General features: G+C 56.1%; 9 protein-coding genes across 9 annotated transcripts; 5 read left to right on the top strand and 4 right to left on the bottom strand.

The window, feature by feature from the left end:
- Positions 1-384: 384 nt before the first annotated feature.
- On the top strand, positions 385-1,739 carry N657DRAFT_578164 (actin-like protein; the record flags this gene model as incomplete). The annotated part of the gene is made up of 3 exons (XM_062789300.1): positions 385-406; positions 511-930; positions 1,009-1,739. The coding sequence occupies 3 exons, from the start codon at positions 385-387 to the stop codon at positions 1,737-1,739; spliced, it is 1,173 nt and encodes a 390-aa protein (XP_062644942.1).
- Positions 1,740-2,317: 578 nt separating this feature from the next.
- N657DRAFT_623334 (kinase-like protein) lies at positions 2,318-4,670 on the top strand. Its single transcript, XM_062790680.1, has 2 exons — positions 2,318-2,938; positions 3,032-4,670. Exons 1-2 carry the CDS (start codon positions 2,671-2,673, stop codon positions 4,357-4,359), a joined length of 1,596 nt encoding a protein of 531 aa, XP_062644941.1. The 5' UTR covers positions 2,318-2,670; the 3' UTR covers positions 4,360-4,670.
- Positions 4,671-5,207: 537 nt separating this feature from the next.
- N657DRAFT_699718 (ARF/SAR superfamily) lies at positions 5,208-6,065 on the bottom strand (the record flags this gene model as incomplete). The annotated part of the gene is made up of 3 exons (XM_062797343.1): positions 5,638-6,065; positions 5,428-5,574; positions 5,208-5,371 (listed from the first exon to the last, which is right to left on the bottom strand). The coding sequence occupies exons 1-3, from the start codon at positions 5,891-5,893 to the stop codon at positions 5,208-5,210; spliced, it is 567 nt and encodes a 188-aa protein (XP_062644940.1). The 5' UTR covers positions 5,894-6,065.
- Positions 6,066-6,726: 661 nt separating this feature from the next.
- N657DRAFT_647990 (uncharacterized protein) lies at positions 6,727-8,320 on the bottom strand. Its single transcript, XM_062793432.1, has one exon. It carries the CDS (start codon positions 7,852-7,854, stop codon positions 6,763-6,765), a length of 1,092 nt encoding a protein of 363 aa, XP_062644939.1. The 5' UTR covers positions 7,855-8,320; the 3' UTR covers positions 6,727-6,762.
- A 222-nt stretch (positions 8,321-8,542) lies between these two features.
- N657DRAFT_623320 (mannose-6-phosphate isomerase) lies at positions 8,543-10,514 on the top strand. The gene is made up of 2 exons (XM_062790679.1): positions 8,543-8,866; positions 8,926-10,514. The coding sequence occupies exons 1-2, from the start codon at positions 8,723-8,725 to the stop codon at positions 10,141-10,143; spliced, it is 1,362 nt and encodes a 453-aa protein (XP_062644938.1). The 5' UTR covers positions 8,543-8,722; the 3' UTR covers positions 10,144-10,514.
- Positions 10,515-11,670: 1,156 nt separating this feature from the next.
- Positions 11,671-12,778, top strand: N657DRAFT_647988 (uncharacterized protein). Its single transcript, XM_062793431.1, has 2 exons — positions 11,671-11,952; positions 12,012-12,778. Exons 1-2 carry the CDS (start codon positions 11,915-11,917, stop codon positions 12,475-12,477), a joined length of 504 nt encoding a protein of 167 aa, XP_062644937.1. The 5' UTR covers positions 11,671-11,914; the 3' UTR covers positions 12,478-12,778.
- A 1,064-nt stretch (positions 12,779-13,842) lies between these two features.
- N657DRAFT_577941 (uncharacterized protein) lies at positions 13,843-16,528 on the top strand (the record flags this gene model as incomplete). Its single annotated transcript, XM_062789280.1, has 2 exons — positions 13,843-15,575; positions 15,640-16,528. The coding sequence occupies 2 exons, from the start codon at positions 13,843-13,845 to the stop codon at positions 16,526-16,528; spliced, it is 2,622 nt and encodes an 873-aa protein (XP_062644936.1).
- Positions 16,529-16,625: 97 nt separating this feature from the next.
- On the bottom strand, positions 16,626-17,794 carry N657DRAFT_673524 (uncharacterized protein; the record flags this gene model as incomplete). Its single annotated transcript, XM_062795695.1, has 4 exons — positions 16,626-17,165; positions 17,215-17,564; positions 17,605-17,719; positions 17,786-17,794. The coding sequence occupies 4 exons, from the start codon at positions 17,792-17,794 to the stop codon at positions 17,010-17,012; spliced, it is 630 nt and encodes a 209-aa protein (XP_062644935.1). The 3' UTR covers positions 16,626-17,009.
- Positions 17,795-18,374: 580 nt separating this feature from the next.
- N657DRAFT_647984 (uncharacterized protein) lies at positions 18,375-19,851 on the bottom strand. The gene is made up of 2 exons (XM_062793430.1): positions 19,403-19,851; positions 18,375-19,340 (listed from the first exon to the last, which is right to left on the bottom strand). The coding sequence occupies exons 1-2, from the start codon at positions 19,665-19,667 to the stop codon at positions 18,568-18,570; spliced, it is 1,038 nt and encodes a 345-aa protein (XP_062644934.1). The 5' UTR covers positions 19,668-19,851; the 3' UTR covers positions 18,375-18,567.
- Positions 19,852-20,570: the final 719 nt, after the last annotated feature.

The raw sequence follows: 20,570 nt of genomic DNA, 5'->3' as shown, positions 1-20,570 counted from the left end.
AACCGATGCTGAGAGGGACGTGAGAAGAAAGTCGATAGAAGTGTTGATGGAAGAATTCCTATTGTCATATTGGATTGTTAAGATTTTTGAATGCCTTCCAGCAAGGCAGGCACCGGTGACCTTCCGTGTGTGCGATGTGGGGTATCACGTGGGCCGACGCTGAAGAAGTGCGCCTGCCGCCCAGCCACAGCGCTGCTGACGCACTGCAGAGGCAGCTGCCAGGGTTCACGGGTGCGGCCAGAACCCCACCATTCAACGTCTCCGCAAACCATCACCACCCGCGCACCTTGCTCTCGACCTCAAGCAGCTTTCCAGCCCGTCGGTCGCACCCGCTCACCGGTTGAACTCCCATTCTACAGATTGGGCATCCATTCGAAGTTCACAATGTCCAACCCGCCTCCCATAGGTAAGCCGCAGAGCCGATTGCTCCGTCGATATCACAGGGGACGTCGCAGCACGCGGGCGAAGCAAGGACTGAGGAACGGAGCTGACACTGGGCCTTGCATCTAGTCCTCGATGGCGGCACCGGCTTTCTTAAGGTCGGCTATGCCGCCCAAAACTTCCCCGAGTTCCAGTACCCGTCCATTGTCGGCAGACCGATCCTCCGTACCGAAGAGAAGGGAGGCAGCGACATGGTCATCAAGGACATAATGTGTGGAGACGAGGCGGCCGCCGCCCGCACCATGCTCCAGATCAGCTACCCGATGGAGAACGGCATCGTCAAAAAGTGGGACGACATGCAGCACCTGTGGGACTACACATTCTACGAGAAGATGAAGGTTGATCCCCGCGGCCGCAAGATCCTTCTCACCGAGCCGCCCCTCAACCCCCTCAAGAACCGGGAGCAGATGTGCGAAGTTATGTTTGAGCGCTATGGGTTTGGTGGCGTCTACGTTGCCATCCAGGCCGTCCTGGCGCTGTACGCTCAAGGTGCGATCTCCCCCGGGCAGACTCCCGAGAACTGCCGGGTTATCGCCTGCGTAAACTGACACCGTCACTCGGTTGCAGGTCTCAGTTCAGGTGTGGTTGTCGACTCCGGTGACGGCGTGACGCACATCGTTCCCGTCTACGAATCCGTTGTCTTGAACCATCTCACACGTCGTCTCGACGTGGCTGGCCGTGATGTCACTCGCAACCTTATCGCCCTTCTCCTCCGCCGGGGATACGCGTTGAACCGGACCGCCGACTTCGAGACGGTACGCCAGATCAAGGAGAAGCTCTGTTACGTTTCTTACGACCTGGAGTTGGACAAGCGGTTAAGCGAGGACACGACGGTCTTGGTGGAGAGCTACACGCTGCCGGACGGGCGTGTCATCCGCGTGGGATCAGAACGGTTCGAGGCGCCCGAGTGCCTGTTCCAGCCGCACCTTGTCGACTGCGACCAGCCCGGCATTGCTGAGTTCCTCTTCAACACGATTCAGTCAGCCGATGTCGACGTCCGCTCGTCTCTCTTCAAGGCCATTGTTTTGTCGGGCGGCAGCAGCATGTATCCGGGTCTGCCATCGCGTTTGGAGAAGGAGCTGAAGCAGCTGTGGCTGACGAGGGTACTGGGAGGAAACCCGGAACGGCTGAGCAAGTTCAAGGTCAGGATAGAAGACCCGCCGCGGCGGAGGCACATGGTCTTCCTCGGCGGTGCGGTGCTGGCCAACATCATGGCGGACAACGACAACATGTGGATCTCAAAGCAAGAGTGGGAGGAGCAAGGTCCCAGAGTCCTGGAGAAGCTGGGTCCCAGATAAGCTGGGTCCCAGATAAGCTGGGTCGATATAGCGAGCGTTGAACTTTCAGATGTCAAAAGATGGCCATGCCCAAGTTGCTTCCGATTGCCGCCATGGCTGATGTCGTCCAGGTGTTGGGAGTTCCCTCTTCTCTTCAAAGCACATTATTTCTTGGAGTGACAAGAAGCGCTAACAGTTTCATGTGGCAATGCCACCACAATTTGTTGGTTGTTAAGTGTACAACCTCGCCTGCCAAGAACTCGCCCAAGCCACCGGAAATCTCGAACCCCACTTTTGCACAGATCAGATCTCATGTTCATGGATTTGTGTTTCGCTCACAATCGCAACAACGGTCTTGAATGATATCCATCCATCGCATGCCGTAATACGCACAGCCTCTTCTCTTCGTCGGACAAACATGAAGGCGTGGCAACGCTGGCAATCTCCGAATTATCCGCATTGAGCGCATCCATCCGTTGGTACTGACTCGCCTCATTCGGTAATCCCGACCCCATCCCGGGAAGTATCCTGGATTAAGTCACTTTTGGTCTCCAGCCCATCCCCCTGGCCGCCCCTCTTCCCACGTCAGATGAGCCTCACGAACCCGCCATCGACCGCTACCGGCCCGGGGTCGGTCTCCGCTGTCAGAACTCAGACATTGAAGAGGAGTGTGCAGGCCGCTTTTGAAGGTATGGAGTTGCTGCTCGTTGTTTTGTTTCCTTCCCAGTCCCGGCTCTTCTCTCCACTCCACTCCAGGCTCATTCTCCGTCTTCCGTTTCGCAACGCAACGGGGCTGTGGCTACCCGGAGAGCCCGAGCTTCCTCAAGTTGCTCCTCGGCCTTCGATCCGTTTGGGTGAATTTAGTCGCTTCGAAATCCTCTTGGACCCTTTCCAGACACCAAAGCACTGCAACATGCGGTGCTCATGAGACCAGTATCGGGGTTCAGTCGTTATGGAGAACCAGTACTGGCACCATGCTCCACTGTCGTTCTCAAAGCAGAACCCAACTGGACCGCGAGCTGCCAAGACATATGGCGTTCATCTAACCTTGCCACATGCAGCCCTCTCGTCCAGCTCGTCGGGCCTGGTGCATCAGTATGCGCCGCCGGCCGGTGCATTTCCTGTCTTCCATCACCTCGGCGGGATCGGAGCAGGCCCCAACGTCGCCATGAACCAGGCCAAACGCCTGAGGGCTGAAGTCAGCTACCAGCCGAGGCCATGTCAGTCCCATTACTTCATCTCCTGAGTTTAGGAAAGGAGCTCCATCAGCTCGATATCGGTATTCCACGCATGCGAGCTAACACTCCCCACAGACCCGGCGGACCGCGGCACGGGATCCATGGGCTACCAGAGCAAGGTCCGGGTGACAGACAAATACAAGGTCGTCGGCTTCATCAGTAGCGGCACCTATGGCCGCGTGTACAAAGCTCTGGGCCGCCACGGCCAGCCCGGCGAGTTCGCCATCAAGAAGTTCAAGCCCGACAAGGAGGGCGAGCAGGCCTCGTACACGGGCATCTCTCAGTCGGCAGTTCGAGAGATGGCCCTGTGCTCCGAGCTCAACCACGCCAACGTGATTCGGCTGATCGAGATTATCCTCGAGGACAAGTGCATCTTTATGGTGTTCGAGTACGCCGAGCACGATCTGCTCCAGATTATCCACCATCATACGCAGCAACCCCGTCACCCCATTCCGCCAAGCACCATCAAGAGCATCATGTTCCAGCTGCTTAACGGGTGCCAGTACCTGCACACCAACTGGGTGTTGCACCGCGATCTTAAACCAGCCAACATCATGGTCACGTCGAGCGGGGAAGTCAAGATCGGCGACCTTGGACTCGCCCGTCTGTCCTACAAACCCCTGCACAGCCTCTACAGCGGCGATAAGGTCGTTGTCACAATCTGGTACCGTGCTCCGGAGCTTCTTCTTGGCAGCAGACACTACACGCCCGCCGTCGACATGTGGGCCGTCGGCTGCATCTTTGCCGAGCTCCTCTCTCTGCGGCCCATCTTCAAAGGCGAAGAGGCGAAGATGGACAGCAAAAAGACAGTACCCTTCCAACGCAACCAGATGCAGAAGATTGTCGACATCATGGGCATGCCTACCAAGGAACGCTGGCCGCTGCTGACCAGCATGTACGAGTACAGCCAGCTGACCACGCTCCAACCGCCCATCAGCCACGGCGGGCATCATGGACACCATCACCACCACCAACACGGCCAGCACTACCAGTCCCAGCGCCATGCCTCATCCTCCTCAGCCGGAGCGGGCGTAAGCCACCTTGAGAAATGGTACTACAACACCATCAACCAACAAACAAGCAGCTCCCCAGCGGGGACTCCCACCGCCGCTCACAGCCCCTTGTCCAGCCTCGGCGCAGAGGGTTACAAGCTCCTCGCGGGCCTGCTGGAGTACGACCCAGAGAAGCGCCTGACGGCGGCCGCGGCGCTGCAGCACCCCTTCTTCAGCACGGGCGACCCTGTCAGCGCGAACTGCTTCGAGGGCTTGAAGACGGAGTACCCGTGCCGCCGGGTCAGCCAGGACGACAATGATATCCGCACGAGCTCGTTGCCGGGGACTAAGAGGAGTGGGTTGCCGGACGATTCGTTGGTGAGGCCGGGGAAGAGGGTCAAGGAGGGGTAGTGCAATTGGGGAATTTTGTTCTCAGACAAGGGACGGATATGTCGAGGTCCCGTGTGCGTTGAAGTCGGGGCGGGCGATGCTGGCGGTTCTTTCGGTTGGGCGTTGAGATGGTGTTGTGTGGAGAGCATATTTCAAGCATGGTCATAGCACTGGCGTTAAGAATGGGACGGGGCATTGTTCTTCACCAGTGAGTGATGTGACGGGCATGGATTTTGCAACCATAGCTCGGTATCAGCATGCGGTGATGCATCAAGCACATGTTCAGAACAAATACTCAAAGTTCCTGGAAATTTGACTCTTGCTCATTTCTGACTCTCTCAAAACGCCGTCGCTGCCATTCCTCCCGTCCTCGCTCCTTGGGTATAGACAGTGTTCCTCCGGCAGTTGCGAACAGATGAAGAAAGGAAAACCGGGGTATACGTAGCGCCCCGGCGCATTAGGATGTGTACAATGGTCGTAAGTTGTAGACGTTAGTGACAAAAAGGGAAATACAGGGCTGGTGCGTACAGACATGGCGGAGCGATGTAAACGACGACTACTATGCCAAAGTATCGGCCTCTGAGCATGTTGAGATGGGGGACGGTGGTGGTAGAAAGAGCAACTTGAAACGCTGTGAGCGTTTAGCGCTGATGCGTGGTCCTCCACTCGGATCATGCAATCGCATGCCGCTTTGTCCTTTTGGTTTGCCGCGGGTGTGGTGCTAAAAGGTCGACAGCAATTGTTCCCTCCGTGGCCATCCCAGAACCGTTCTCCGAGGAACCGAGACCGGGTCGCAGAGCGTACAGGGAGAAGCCAGGGGCCTCGGGTCACGATCGTTCGCCACGTTCTCTTGGTCGGCCCGGGCTGTCTCATTTCCCGCCGTACTTGGGCATCTTCTTAATATTGTCCGACAGCCAGCCGAAGCCCTCGGTCAGGCCCTCGCCCTCAATGGCGATGGCGGGCTGGACGAACCACGGCCGTTCCTTAAGCTTGGAGAGCTGGAGCTTTTCGGTGATTGTCTGAGGGTCCATGGCTGTTGTACCTAAATCAGCAAACGAAGATTCGCACAGATACAAGCGTGCAACGTACCGCCATCAAGATCCTGCTTGTTCGCAAACACCAGAAGAAGGCAGTCCGACATTTCCAGGTCGTTGAGGATGCGGTGCAGTTCTGTCCTGGCCTCGTCGATCCGCGCGTGATCAGACGAGTCGACGACGAAAACCAGACCCTGGGTCCCTGCCCGGTGTATCAGCACACTTCTGTCCTCGCCTCATCCGTCTCACTCCCGACCATGCTTACCGCTGTAGTAATGCCTCCAGAGCGGACGAATCTTGTCCTGGCCACCGACATCCCACATGTTGAACTTGATATTCTTGTATGTAAAGGTCTCGACGTTGAAGCCGACAGTCGGAATGGTGGTCATGGTCTGGTTGAGCTTGAGCTTGTAGAGGATGGTGGTCTTGCCCGCGGCATCGAGACCCAGCATCAGAATGCGCACTTCCTTGGATCCAAAGAGTTTGCCAAAGAGGCTCGAAATGGACATGGAGGCGCCCATTGTGGTCGGTCTGGTTGCCCTTGCTGACCAGGTTTAGGCGTACTGTATGCTGTTCGGATCGCCGGGTCGATGAGCTTGCGGACGACGCCTACCCAGGCTGTCCGGCTAGAAATGAGTCGGCGTGGGTCTTGGGAGCAGTCGGCGACACTATTGCGATGGCGAGAGACGGTCGAGGTGAAGATGTTTGGGTAGTGTATGTCGAAAGGCCCCTTCACCCCGCAGTGATCGGATGCGTCGCTCAGCGGTGTGCGGAGTGGCAAGATCGATATGGGTTTCTGGGTGGAGACAAACAGATCAGCCCGAGTGTGACAATTTACTTCCTCTGCCGAGATGAGGCAGGAGATTACATGGTAACGACTAGCGCAACCTAGAAAGGGGACAGACAGTGCATGCGATACGTACAAGTTGTACAAAACTTGAGAGGGATGATTGTGTCGAGAGGTCAGATTATACAAGTACTGGGCACCACAACAAACGAGAGTCGAGGTCGGAAAATTCGAGTGCCAGATGTCTCGGGGCCTCGTGATGCAGATCGCAGCGGTGATGTTGCGGACGCGGAGCCCCGTTTTGTTCCCTGTCAGGGGAACTTGGAAGTGGCCCGGGCCAGGACGCTGTGGAGTCGTAGATAAATTACCCCTGAACTAAAGACCAATCAGATCGCTGGACGACCAAAACTCCGGGTTCTCTGTTCTGAACAACGCACGTGGTGTCGCGATAAGCATCGCCGAGCTGTGGAGTTGGGCATGAGGTCGTTCGCTTATCAGACGCCATTACCTTACAACGTACACGTGGGTTGTTGTGCATGAATATTTCGGAGTAAGCTCCGTTGAGAACGGTGGTCACATGCGTCCGTTATCATACTCATCTGTTTAGTTTCTGTACTCTACAACAAATCGCCTGTCGACGAGTTGGAGCGTCACATTGTTCTCCTCGCCCTCGAACCGCAGGCTGACCTTCCCTGTGGCGGCATCAGTCCCCATCACCTCGGCTTTGTAGAATGTGGTGCTGTCGGGATAGAGCGCCAGCACTGTCTTGCCCTTTTCGAGATCCTCCAGTTCGACGCCCGGCGCCGGTATTGGGATCATGCTGCTGGCGCTCGTGCGGTATTCGACACGCTGGTCTGGCGGCAAGTCCGGGTCGGCGTCCTGCACCTTGTACCTCCGTGATTTGCCCTCGCCCAGCACCTGCTGCACCTTGCCGAGCATCCACTCTGTGGTGTCCGTAGTAGTCACCGGCTTCGGCTTGAAAACCACGTCCTGTCCCTTGAAGAAGGTGACCTTGGCCCGCTGCGCTGCGGTGAAGCTGGATTCAGGGGGCACGCTGTCGGACTTTCCGGGCGTATCGCGGTCTCCGCCTCGTGGCGGGACGCTGTCCCGGTTTGCTGAGCGGTCGCTCCCGCCCACGCTGCCTCCCACCTTCCTCCCCACTGGTGATGGCACTGGAGAATCCCCAGACCCGTCGAACTCATAGACCGACCCCGGGTCGCGATCACGGTCCCGTTCCCGATCCTTCTCTCGCTCCTTGTCGCGTGCACTAGCCCCTCGCACTGACGCCGACCTGCCTGTCGCAGACAGCAGGCCCGGCCTCTCGCGGCCGGAAGAGGTCGGAGCCCCGGCTGTTTGTGCTTCGGAGTCTTCCCTCGCCTTCACCAGCGCTCTCAGAACCGTGACATGCTCGATCAGGGCGTCTATTTGCTGCTTGGAGGTGTCGGACCCTTTCACTCCGCTGCGCAGCAGGCCGTCGAGTTTCTGTTCCTCGGCGGCCATGTCAATGCTGTCCTTATTCTTGGCAAGGTAGTTGTCCTGGGCCACAATGGCGCGGAGCGAGTCATTGCTGCTATTCACGCCGTCAATCATGGCCCGCATGTCGTCCTTGATCTGGCTCCATAGATGCGCCTCTTCCCCCTGCGTGCTGCCACTGTTGCGGTTTGGCCCGCGGGAGTTGCGGTTGCGTGACGACATGTTTGGGGCGGTTGTGTAGGTCTAGGGCGTCCACAAACGAGCTTCGAGAGCGAACTGGGTCAAATTGTTGTTTTGGATATTCACCTCCAATCCTCGTGACCGGCCGATCCCTGTACCACCTGTGTCTTCCCACAGTGGCTGGAATACCCGCGGCCTTGAGTCTTGATTGGCTTCGTCGAAATAAAAGTTTGGAATTAGCGGTCCAGCACCGTTGTAAAGTGCGAGTAGGTATCTGTTCTTCGTCATGTCAGCGTGGCATGGTTTGGGTCCTGGCTGAAGCGACCGACTCCCTTTGTTAGCAGTCGAATGCACGGGCCCGACACATCCCCCTATCCAACCGAATCGATCAAGGGCGGGTAGCCTGTGACGTACACCTTTCAAAGGGCCGCATTCCTTGGTGTTGTGCTTCAATAATACCGGGGTACCAATCTTGGCCATGTCAACCATCAACACCATGTTGTTGATGCCGAGCAACAATGGCAAAATTCGAGGTATCTCGGCTACGTCCCCTTCCCATAGAGTCGAGCCGTGTGCGGAGCAGAGTTAGACACTGTGTCTTGAGTTACAACAAGAGCTAGGTTTACAGTGCGTGATTCTGCTCCGACTTGCTCCAAGTTCCAGCCCCTGGGAAATTTGACGCGGCGAAACGAGGGGTCGATCTCCCCGCACCGGAGGACGCACCTCCCAGAGCTGCGGGTCCACCGCCTTGTTGGACCCTTCAAGGTCCCTACCGACAACCCAGTCCCTACATCAGACGGCCCTCAACGTTGAGTACAAAGGCAAGCCAGCGGCAAGGCGCTTTTCTTACGTTGTCCCTTTGCTACGCCAAAGCTTAAGCGAGAAGGGAGCGTTCCTTTTTTTCTCCACAATGCAGGTTCCCCTGATTCGCCTCCAATGCGGGGCCAATTCGTACGAGTGGGGGAAGAAGGGCAATTCCTCTGCCGTCGCTAGGTTTGCTGCCGCGACGCCATCCGCCAACTTCAGCATCCAAGATGACCGGCCGTATGCAGAGGTAGGACATTGTACGCTGTGTATATTCTTCAGGATCGACAGCTGACGACCGTGGCTCAGTTGTGGATGGGCACGCACCCCTCTAACCCGTCCAAAGATGTAGCCACCGGCCGCACCCTGCTTGATCTTGTCCAGGACAACCAAGCTCTCCTCGCCCCGTCCGTCGCTGCCCGCTACGGCGCCAAGGTTCCCTTTCTCTTCAAGGTCCTCTCCGTCAACAAGGCCCTGTCGATCCAAGCACACCCCAACAAGAAGCTGGCCGAGCAGCTGCACGCGAAAGACCCCAAGAACTATCCCGATGACAATCACAAGCCCGAGATGGCCATTGCCATCACCCCGTTCGAAGGTCTCTGCGGCTTCCGCCCCTTGGACGAGATTGCGCATTTCCTGGAGTCGGTTCCTCCGCTGCGCCAGCTTGTAGGCGAGGACCACGCCAAGGAATTCACCGACGTAGTTGGGAAAACTAGGGAAAATGGCTCGGAGGAGGCAGTGGAGCAGAACAAGAAGGTTTTGCAAAAGGTCTTTGGCGCGCTCATGTCGTCCACTGAGGCCGACATGGCTGCCGCCACCAAGGTCTTGGTCGAATCGGCCGCCAGCGCGGGGCGCGACTTCGCAGGAGGCGGTGTTGCTGCCACCTCAGGCTCGACCCTTGCCGAGTTGGTGACCCGTCTCCATGGACAATTTGGGCCCGACTACGGTCTCTTCGTACTCTTCTTCCTCAATTTCGTCACGCTTCAACCCGGCGAGGCGCTCTTCCTCCGCGCAGACGACATCCACGCCTACGTTAGCGGCGACATTGTCGAGTGCATGGCGAGTAGCGACAATGTGGTGCGCGCTGGCTTCACACCCAAGTTCAAGGACGTGGACACCCTCGTCAGCATGCTCACCTACAGCTATGCACCCATCGATGAGCAAAAGATGCACCCCGCAGATTACCCATACGCGACGCTCAACCGGATTGCCTACAGCTCCGGGTCTTCCGTGACCCTGTACGACCCCCCAATCGACGAGTTCAGCGTTGTGCGGACAACTCTCAGGGGAAACGGTGCCAAAGCCACGTTTGACCCCCTCGACGGCCCCAGCATCATCATCTGCACGGCTGGCAAGGGCAAGATCTCGGTTGGCCCCACGGTGCAGGAGGTCAAGGAGGGCTATGTCTTCTTTGTGGGCGCCACGGCCGAATGTGTCCTCGAGTGCGAGGGCGAAAGTGACGACGATGAGTTCATCACATTCAAGGCGTTCTGCGAGGTTGAGGAGAACCGCAACGGCACGTTCTAAGTATTGTTCGCTGTCAGCCCTTGGTTGATATGTTAGTGGTATGAAAGCAAAGCGGAAAGCGTGCTTGCAAACGGACTGTTCCCTGGTTACTCTTGGTTGACTGCCTTACTTAGGCTTCCATACCTGGCTCGATTCGATTCCCTCCACTTTTTGTCCATTTGTCCCTGCCAAGTAGTAGTCCCTGCTCGCCCCTGTAGAGGTCCTTCAATTCGGCAAAGTGTCGCGATCTTCTCAATGGATGATGGTTGAGGTGTTAGGCCGCAGTAGTCTACCGCGTCCCGTCCCAATGTCAGTCAAGTGGCCAGAATAGATTGCGGGACACACATACCTATGATGTAGACACAATATGGCGGGACGCGGGAACCCGGTTCTTGGATATACTCTGCATAAAGTGCTTGCCCGACGCTCTGGATCCCGAAAGTTGTTCAGGCCTGTAGAATCCTTAGCTCTGCAGGTATACATCACATTTAGAAAGGCTTACTTACCACTCATACTTCATCTTCCTTCTTCCCTCACCCTTTCCGACTTGCACGGTGCCAATAACACAACTGCTTAAACATACAACAAACATGTAGTTCAGGTCTCTACAGTTTGCTGCAGTCATTAATCCGGATGTTCACCCATTCCCGACGTCCAAGGCCAGGTTCACCATGACCTCCCAGCCCTACCGTCATTCAAATATATCCCATGAAATCGTCCATTAGCACGCTCTTGAAAGCTAGGAAGTCTTTGATGTTAGGGGGTGCCGAGTGTCTCAATGCTCATTTTGAGTAAATTTGTTTCCACACTCTGAGTCATCTGTCCTGGTCCATACACACATCAAATCGCCAATGTCACAGTCCTCAAGCACGTTACCATTACTGCTTCTCATACATCCTTTCCCAACCGCTTCACCTTAGCATGTTTTAGAACCGGGAAATCTCTTCGAACTTGCATTCTGAAAGCGCAGGACAGCGTTGCATGTTGACATGACTAGGTACCTATGCAGCTTCCAAAGGGGCTTGACCGCATATGAGGTAGTGTATTCCGAAGTATTTCGTGCTGAATATGGTTTTCAGAAATCAATTTCGCGGTGTCACTACCTTACCCGACGTTCCTGAAGATCCATCCGAGGGACAGAGAGCACAGCTGAAGGTCAACCATGCAGGATATTGAAAATGGCCTTCTCCCGTCTGGTCCAGCCGATGCTGAGCCAAGGATAAGACGGAAGCTACTGCGGCAAGCCCGTGCATGGCTGATGTTGGCATCATGGCTGCGCGTGGATATTTATAGCCTGTGGTAACTAGATATATTAAGTTCCGGAAAACTGAACGGGTCCAATTAATTCAACCGCCAAATTGATCCCGAGGAAAATGGCACGTCTGTCAAGGGGTCGATGCGACCTGAATGTTCCTGTATAGGGAATATTACTGGCTCCGAAGGATCACAGTTGCGAGCTGGAACGGAACGGTAAGCCTGAAGTTTGGATACGTCCTCAGAACCAGGACGGGGTAGCGCCTTGACGAGCCTCAAGCACCATTCTAGACCCAGAAGAGTGCTCCGCGATATACAGATCAATATATTGATTACTACCTGGACACAAGAAAACTCCGCTCGCAAATAGTGACAAAGCTGACGAACCCGTGGTCCTTAAGCATAACGCAGAAGAAAGATAAAGCTCTCTGTGTTTCCACCATGTCCCCTCGTGGATGACAGGAATCCACACGTCAGTGCCAACTGCAAGCTCTCGTCGCTCCCGCTTTATCGCGCTTCATCTTCAGGTACCTTCGAGATGTTCTCAAAAGTTGTAGTCCTACTCGGACTGGCCAGGTACAACGCATCATTCTCATTCTATCCGAGTAGAACGCTGACATGAAACTGGAAACCAGCGCCGCTCTTGGGCAGGTCACGCTCGAACCCAGCACCATTCGGTCAGGCCGGCCCGGGCTTCCTACATCAACAGTGACGGTGACAAAGACAGAGACCGAGACCAGGACCGAGACGGCCACCGTGACCAAGACGGAGAGCTACACCAGCCACATCACGTCAATCATCACCAGTGTCAGCACCAGCATCACGACCACCGTCAGCCCCACGACCAAGACCAACACGGTCAACGTAACGGCAACCGTCACCAAGCCGTGCAGCACCGTCAGCTGCCCATCCCTGACAAAAACCGCGACAGCATGCGCAACCTGCCTCTTGCCGCAGTGCACTCGGACGTCTGTGGTCACCCAGCCATGCGGATGCACCGCGCTGCCCACTGCCACGGTCTCGTTCCCCTGCAGCGAAGTTGGGGTGTGCAACAAGATTGGTTGCACGACTGTGTATGATGTGAAGACGGCCGCTTGCTAAGCAATAGGAAGGACGGCGCCCTTAGCGGTGATAGCAGGGCAATGTGAGAAATGGTTCAGGGGCACAGTGGTCAACAGAAGCTCAGTTGTGAATAGATAGCCATTCAGTGTCGAGCCCTAACTACATAAAAATGTTGTGTTTCTGCAGGCATACAGCCAATGCTGAATAGTAACTATTGATAGTTGTTGTTGATATGAAATTCGGATAACTAGTTAAATAGCTGGCAAAGACAAGTTAGCTAAGGTGCCTAGACAATTTGAAGCACAGGGTTGAGGATTCAATTGTCCCATGTCTTCGATCGGTGGAGGTGGTTTTCAATCCGAATTTATGGATGAATCCCTCGGGCTGCTTCCCAGTCAGTCATCATGGAGCCTGAAGGTACTGTAAATAACCCAAGGTACACCTACCTTACCTAGGTACTTATCACACTCACTGTCGCAATGCAATCTCGGAAGTGGCAGAGCCGCAGAGGAGCTGAGGCTGATGCTTTCCGAAAATAACCCCTTTGAATGAGGTTGCAGTGTCCAACCCAGGTGTGCGCCAAATATCCATTTCGTATGTGAGATAGTGTAACTTAGGTAGTTAACCATGTGAACGAAAAAAGTACAGAGTAACTAGCCGCTCCAGAGCCAAAGCCACCACACGGTACGGGTGATTCCAAATCTGGTGCATTGGGCCTCCAACTGAACCCGTCACGACCAACGGTTCAGCAGGGTATTCCATTCTTGAAACAACAAATCACCCCTTGCAGTCTTGGTATCGCCAGAAAGTTGTCGCAGGGGATTATTTTCTTGCTCGCTGTCCAACATTTGTCACCATTCAAGCCACTCGCCTTGCCCTTCTTCACACAAGTTCACACTGCATCACAAGCTCCCTATTAGCTTCCACCACCATCCGATCACACTTCCACCAATATTCACGCAATCAACGTCAGGGCTATCAGCCCCGACAACTCACATCCGTATCACAGTCCGATCTGGGCAGCGGGGATACTTGGACTGCATAAGAGTAAGTCGTTCTTCCTCTGCTTTCGAGCCAAGTTCAATGCGATGTCGACACGGTCGAATATCGGCCCCTGAAGTTCTAACTGCTCGCTTTCTCTTTGTTCGCGTTTTGTCTTCAGAAACATGCCTATTAGCATTCTCTCTTCAAAGTCTCTGATTAAGTCCCCCAATCCAGGCCAGAATCACCAGTGTTTTGACTCCAAGATTTGAGCTTTGGGGAGTGCCGTACTTCGCGGCTCACAGCTTCAGCAAGCAAAACCGGCCGGCTGCATTCAAAACCATCATCATGCCGAGCAGCGAAGGACGCGGCTCAGGGTCGGCATTCCGCTTTGGGCGGCTCAGCGGAATCAAGACACTGGCGATGTCAACATCACCACAACCTGCCACCAACCATCCATCACATGCACACAGCCCCGCAGCTACTGACCCGACGGTCAACTCGGAGGATACCATCCTGTTCTCCAAGGTGTACGAGGATGCCTGGGGCGGGCCCGAGGTGAGCCGGACCGAGATGGAGCGGGCGCGCATCTTCCTGCTGCGCATGGCCATCATGGCTATCGACGGGCAGGCCCAGATCTCGGAGCTTCGGGCCATCATCGGGGACGAAAGTAACCGCACGGTGCCCGGCATCGCCTGGGCCATTCAGATGCGCATCTACGGCAACCGCCACGCCGACTTCGCCGCCACGCCCCTGCTCCAGGCCGTCCGCTTCATGCTCATCAAGGCCCGCGTCCCGCAGAGCGGCTTCACCGACCGGTCCCGCGCCGTGCTGGATTTCTTTTTTGACCCGACCCTGCACCGCAACCTTAACCCCTTGCCGCCCGGGGAGCTGGTCCGCTACCCGTATCCCTCGGGTCGACTGCGTGTGTGCATCGTCGGCGGCGGGCCGACTGGTCTCGCGTCGGCCATCTCGCTCGCAGAAAAGGGTCGCGGCAAGGTAGAGGTGCATGTTTGGGAGCGGAGGTGGGTCACGACGGAGAAGGGAACGGTCGACTACCCGCCCACTGCGCGCCGGCGGGACCAGGTGGTCACCCTACAGGACTCGGTCACGAGCTTGCTCAGTCCTCGGACGTTTGAGGCGCTTTTCGAGGGACGGCCGGAGCGGGTATGGCCCGGCTCGGCCAATATCCAGATCCGCAAGGTGGAGGATAGGTTGCTGAGCCGGTGTCAGACCGACGAGTTCTACGGTCTGATCCACCTGCACGCCGAGGGCGTCACGAGGGAGGAGCTGGCGGCGGGCAAGTGCGGCGATTTCCATGTGCTGTTGGGAACGGATGGCGCGGCGTCGTGGGTTCGGAAGAGCTACTTCAGGGGGTATGAGAAGGAGCGCGGGAGGAGTTATGCGCTTGGTCTGGCGTTTGATCGGGGCGCGAAGGCTGGGCTGCCCTGGAGCCAACCACTCAACATGTTCCTAACGCTGGGGCAGACGCGGTACCTGCTGAATGCGAGCGACCACGACGGCAAGGGGTACCTCAACATGCAGTTGACCGAGGACGAGTGGGAAAAGATGGTAGGCGTGGATGGAAAGCCTATCCACTTTGGCAGTCCGGGCTGCTTTCGTCGGCCTGATGGGAGTATTCCGGAGGGATTTGACGAGAGTCGAGTGTTTGCGCCCTCCGAGGCCCGGAACTCGGCGCTGTGGAAGTCGATTGAGGACGGGTTGAAGCTGTTCGGGTTCAAGGAGAGCGAGGTCATTAACGTTGTGCGCATTCCAATCGTGGTCCAGGCGGTCCGGGAGGGCGTGCGGACGCTTCCCCTGGAGGATTCCCGCTTCGTTCATCGCCCACATGCTCTCGTTGCCGTGGCCGGCGACGCCGCCATGACCGTGCACTTCTGGCCAGGACGCGGACTCAACAGCGGCATCAAGGCGGGCATTTCTCTGGGCGACGAGATCTGCCACGCTCTCAGAGGCGGCAAGTTTGCCGGGCTCGAGCTGAGCGCCATGAAGGAGTACAATGACTTCATCATCAAACTTCAAGGCCGTGAGCACGACAAGCGCAGCATCCCCATCCTGAACCAATCTGGGTCGCCCGAGATGCTCGGCTGGTTGCTGAGTAAGGCACAGGCCGTGCCGGACGAGGTTGCCATTGAATGGTGGGTCTAAATCCAGGACAGGAATGGGAGTGAATAGGCACTAACCAGGCTCATGATTATCTAGGCTTGTTGGTGCGATGACGCAGATTGCCGAGCGTCTCGAGCTTCGTCGAGACTGGTACTTCCCACATGAGTCCAACGTCGAAGCCCAGATCCGCATCATCCTGCGCCAGCTCAACAGTCTGACGCTGCGCGAAATGGCCGTCAGCTTTCCCTGGCCCACCCGCGAGATGGCCGGCGCCGAGGTCCTGCCCATCCGATCCATGCGGCCTGAGGAGAAGCGCAAATGGCTGCAACAGCTCTGGGATCTTCTTACAACTGAGAAAAACAAAGAAGCAGCAGCATCCGCCCGAGGCCGGGACCGTGCCTTGTCCACCTCCAACGCACGCTTCGAAGCTCTGCGGCCTAGGTCACGGTCAAAGTCACCCCTCCCATCCTCCGGCTCGCCGCCAATCCGCAGCCAAAGCCCTCTACCACCGATCATCAACACATCCCAGTTGGAACCTATTACTCAGGTCGAAACCCTCGACCTCAACACGGCGCTCGCAGACAGCACCACTAACCGCTCCCCGTCCCCGTCTCCATCGATTTCCCCGGCCAGCTCACTCCGTCGAAGAAACGCCACCACCACGGCCACCAACAGGCGTCTGTCCCAATCCGGACCACTTCCAGTTCCGGCCCCTGACCGCTCAAGGCGATTCAGCAACGCAAAGAACCTCGTTGTGCCGGGTGCCAATAGCAGTCCGTACCCATACTTGAGTGACGGGGAAGAGTACATTAGCAGTGGGGACGAGAGGCATCGGGGTTCCCGATCGCCTTCGCTCGTTTCTTTCGGTGGTGGTTTTGGGGGAAGGGATGGTGGGTTGACGCGGCTGTTGAGCGTTAAGAGGCCGAACGATTCGTTCCTGGCAGATGCTATGTCTCTGGCGCTGTTTCGAGTTGTGGATGAGTGAGGAGCATAAGATTGATGATCGTGGGGTTGATGATGTATCCGTATGGTTCAGAGGAAGGAACAGAGGATGAGTCAGAATGGCACAAGCGGTCAAGGCTCGTCGGCTCAAGTCATATCACGAGAGGTAGTACCCTCTGCGCAAGGCTGGCGGGTACCAGGAAATGTAATGCTTTACTCCTTACGGCTGAGTTCAACTCTGCCGCCATTTGATAAACCTTTCCTCTTTCTTCGACTGAGAAGATCCCGAGCCCATTCCGCTGCCTCAACCGCGTCCCATTGTACATGGTCGTGTAGCTCTTTGGGAGAGTCTGCAGCAGTTCAAACGCCCGACTTACATGTCGCGGCTGGATTGGACTGTTGGGCACTCGTGCAGTCTCTGTCTCCTCCCTCCCCTTTTCCTGCTCTGCCGTCCCTCACCGCAAACGGCCCTTCCCCCTCAAGCTTTCTCTTGATGCCCCTTCCCCCCGGGGTAACCTCACACCTCAACTTCCTTTCTCCTGCTCCTTATCTGCCAATGCCTTTTCCGTCAGGACCCGCACCCTCTCGCCCGTCAAGAACCCCAACATCTCCAGCACGTCGTCCTTGGACCGGTGGTCGGAAATGACACCCAATCCGCACCTCTCCCGGAACATTCTTTTCTTGCGGTAAGTGAAGGATGCCGACCGACATTCGGACCAGGCCACGTACTGGTCGGCCGTCATGTCGCGGGTGCGTTTGTCGTTTGACGAGGCGGGCGAAGAGCCAGGAGTTGTTGGTTTGGCCTAGTTCAGTGTCTTCCACGGCTTCGTCGTCGTCGAGGGGTGCGAGGGAGGGGATGTCGCTTGTGTGGGGGAACATGGAGAGTATCGACCAGGGGAGAGGGCAGATGATAGCTTCTGGGATGCTGGCTTTCAGTGTGCCGGGCTGCGTTGGCCGGGGAGTGGACGAGTCCGAGCCTGAATTGGCGGGTCCTGCTGCTTCAGCAGTGTCTCCACCGTCGTCTTTCTCAGTCAGAGCATTCACATCGTCCAGGCCGATGTCGTCGACTGCCTCGTCGCCTTTGACCCTCGCCTTCACGCGTATCTGCTTTCAACGCACATGGTGTCGCAGCCTGGCCAGGCGTCCCGGGTTGTGGCGTATCTGGAAGAGAATGTCGTTTGTTGTGAATACTGGTGTCGCCACCGCGTGCAGCCAGTTGCCCAGCAACCGCCAGCTAGGTGGTGACCGTGGTGTTAGTGGCCAGTTTCATAGGAAGCAGAACTCGATGGACGCCTCTCACCATGTGCATTGTTTGTTCCCGGACAATGTTCTCAACCGTCGTGTTGTCTCAGCTGAGGGGTGAGTCACTTCCGCGGCCACCTACATCATTTAATGGAGTGTTGTAGTTAGATGATGACATATCTAGCCCCTACAATAACTCGGCCCCAGGTGCAGCACTCTTCCTTTGAGGATTTCATTGCGGTACCTTGGCGGTACGGTTTTGTTCATTTTGACGATTCCCAAAAATTAAACCACAGTACCAGACCGCTCTTTCGTTAAGGTATAGATTCAAAGGTGTTGAGGAAAGCTGCGAGGAGAACACCCAGTTATAACTCCATCTACCCACTTCAAGGTTTGAAGCTGGCAGGATACCAATGTCATACAGGCAAACAAGTTACATGGGAAAACAGATTGCCACAAACAAAGGGACACATGAGCCCACCAGGAAAGGTCTCATGGAACTTCAGATGAGGCTTATCGTATTGTGCATCCTCGTGGGTATGGGCTCCTTTATTTGTTAGCATGGTAGCACAACGAAGGGAAGTTGGAGATTGTGTCCCATGCCCTTCATCCCAAACTTTGAGAGTATGGTCACCCATGCTGACATACCATTCCGGCAGACTCTATTTAGTGAAGAGGTGCCCTTTCTCAGGTAATATATCCGGTTGGCATGGGAATAAGGCATGATTACATGTACAGCATGGAATAAGTCCACAGGTAATTAGTAACTAAGCCTGAAACTTGCAATATACATGCAACCAAGTTAAAGTTACCGAAGCATACACAGTCCCCCCAACTTTGTCACCGACTGACTCCGTGGAATGTCGTTACCGGGGAGTTGACTGCCGGATATGAACCCTGAGTGGATAGCTCGGTATTCCTGGGATCGCCGTTGGGATAATAGCTCTGACCTTGCAACTCGTGTGTCTCCCGGTCTCCTTGTAGCTCGTGCTTCATCGAGATGTCTTGGGGATAGTAGGAAGGCGCTGGCGGTGGGGGAGGGTATGAGTTGTGCCAGCCATGTCGACCTGCTGCCGTTGCTGCGATAACTTCCTGCGTCTTTTTCAACTTCCACCACAGATATGCCACGGCTAAGACCAGCAAAGCGCCGACCGCGGCGCCTACCCCGATACCAGCCTGGGCACCCGTGGACAACCCCGAAGATTGTTCGGTTTGTGCGGCTGAGGACTGCCCGGTTTCTGCGGGCGCTCGACTTCCCGTGCTCGATGGAGAGGGCCCAGTCGTCGCTTGGGATGCGTAGCTTATCGTGGACGCGCTCGTGCCACTCGAAGTGGTGGCGTCACTCGCACTGGTACTACCGCTAGCAGCACCTGTTGAGAAACTGGTCGAGGAGCTTATTGACGAAGACGTGGTGGTTGAGAGCGGATTGAGCACGACATATGCGCTCTTTGACTTGTCGTACACGGCCCATGTAAATATTGGCTTTGACGGCTCGATCTCCAACCGGCCGAGGCCACTGTCGCAGCAACCGGCTTTTTGATCACAACAAAAGGATGTCTCCTTTTGGGTGACATTGGAGCACGAGACCAGATTCCACCCTTTGCCCTCCACATCTGAGACGCCTAGTCAGCCGTGGATGCCTCCACCTCGACAGGGAGACGTCGGGAAGACATACTCATGCAGTATCTGGGGCAGTCGGGAGACGTAAATGTCGGATCCGTACATCCTCCTCGGGCGATGGTGCCGGCCGGCATTATGCAGAGCTTGTTGGACAAGCACGCATTCGCGACCTTCGAATCTCCATTGGCGCAGCAAGCACTGACTTCGGCGTCCGGATCGCAGGGAATGTCGGTGGATTCAAAACCGCCTGGGTAGTAGCACTTGGCGAGGCATGTCTGCAGGATGCCGACATGAACGAGGACGACAAAAGGGGTCTTCATGTTGGGCAGGGGGACAATGGCTGAAGCTGCCGCGCTGTACGTCCTGGTTAAGGCCAGAAGCGTGCCACGCTGACGGGCCCAGGTAGGCGCGCGAGCGAGACGAAGGACGGGTTTAAAAAGGTAGAACGAAACAGTTGGAGCACGAAGGGGAATCAGAAGTGGGAATAACCTCCGGATCAAGAGGGACCCAGAGCATGGCCCCCAAACTCATGCCTCAAGGTTGCATTATTACCAATTTTGAATCGTCCAAACACCCTTCCTGGTGGGAACACTGTGCCGCTCCTCTGCGCATCTCACAGATATCGCGCCCCTGATACGGGTCGCGAACAGGGGATCTGCAACGCTTCGGCAGGGGCTCGACCCACTGTCCCACAAAGCGCCCTCAACCGAGGCCAATGAAGCAGTTCGGAGTGCTGGGTCAGCCGAGCCGCTGATTTTAGCGGTGGTGGCCTTTCTCTTTTCCTCTCCTCGCTTGCCGTCTCTCACCAAACCCGCGTCAGACCGGGGCTTCACAAGCGCTTAAACGCCCCCTCCAGGCCAATGATTCATAATCCCCCACACGGCCGCGACGCGGGCCGCAGCCTCACATGTGCAGCTGACGGCTTTCTCGGTATTACAGACCGACTCCTTCAAGATTCTGGCGTGGCGGCAGAGTTCAACATGTGCAAACAAGGGAATGAGAAGCGGGTAAAGGGTAAGTAGTCCTGATGGGTTTAGATAATCGATGGTCGTTTAGATATTCCATACACTACAAACCGAGGAGCAATACAACGAAAGAGACTCGAGACAATAGCAACTCCTCGAGTGCGACTCCTAGTGCGATTGAAATATCTTTCCCAACTTCAACTTCTTCTTCGCCGCTTCCAATTCCACCATCGCCGAACTCAGTCTGCTCTCCACAGT

Source organism: Parathielavia appendiculata (genome assembly GCF_033297405.1).
Source record: "Parathielavia appendiculata strain CBS 731.68 unplaced genomic scaffold N657scaffold_12, whole genome shotgun sequence".
In the NCBI taxonomy this organism is placed as follows: domain Eukaryota; kingdom Fungi; phylum Ascomycota; class Sordariomycetes; order Sordariales; family Chaetomiaceae; genus Parathielavia; species Parathielavia appendiculata.
This window is presented reverse-complemented; position numbering and strand designations above follow the sequence as displayed.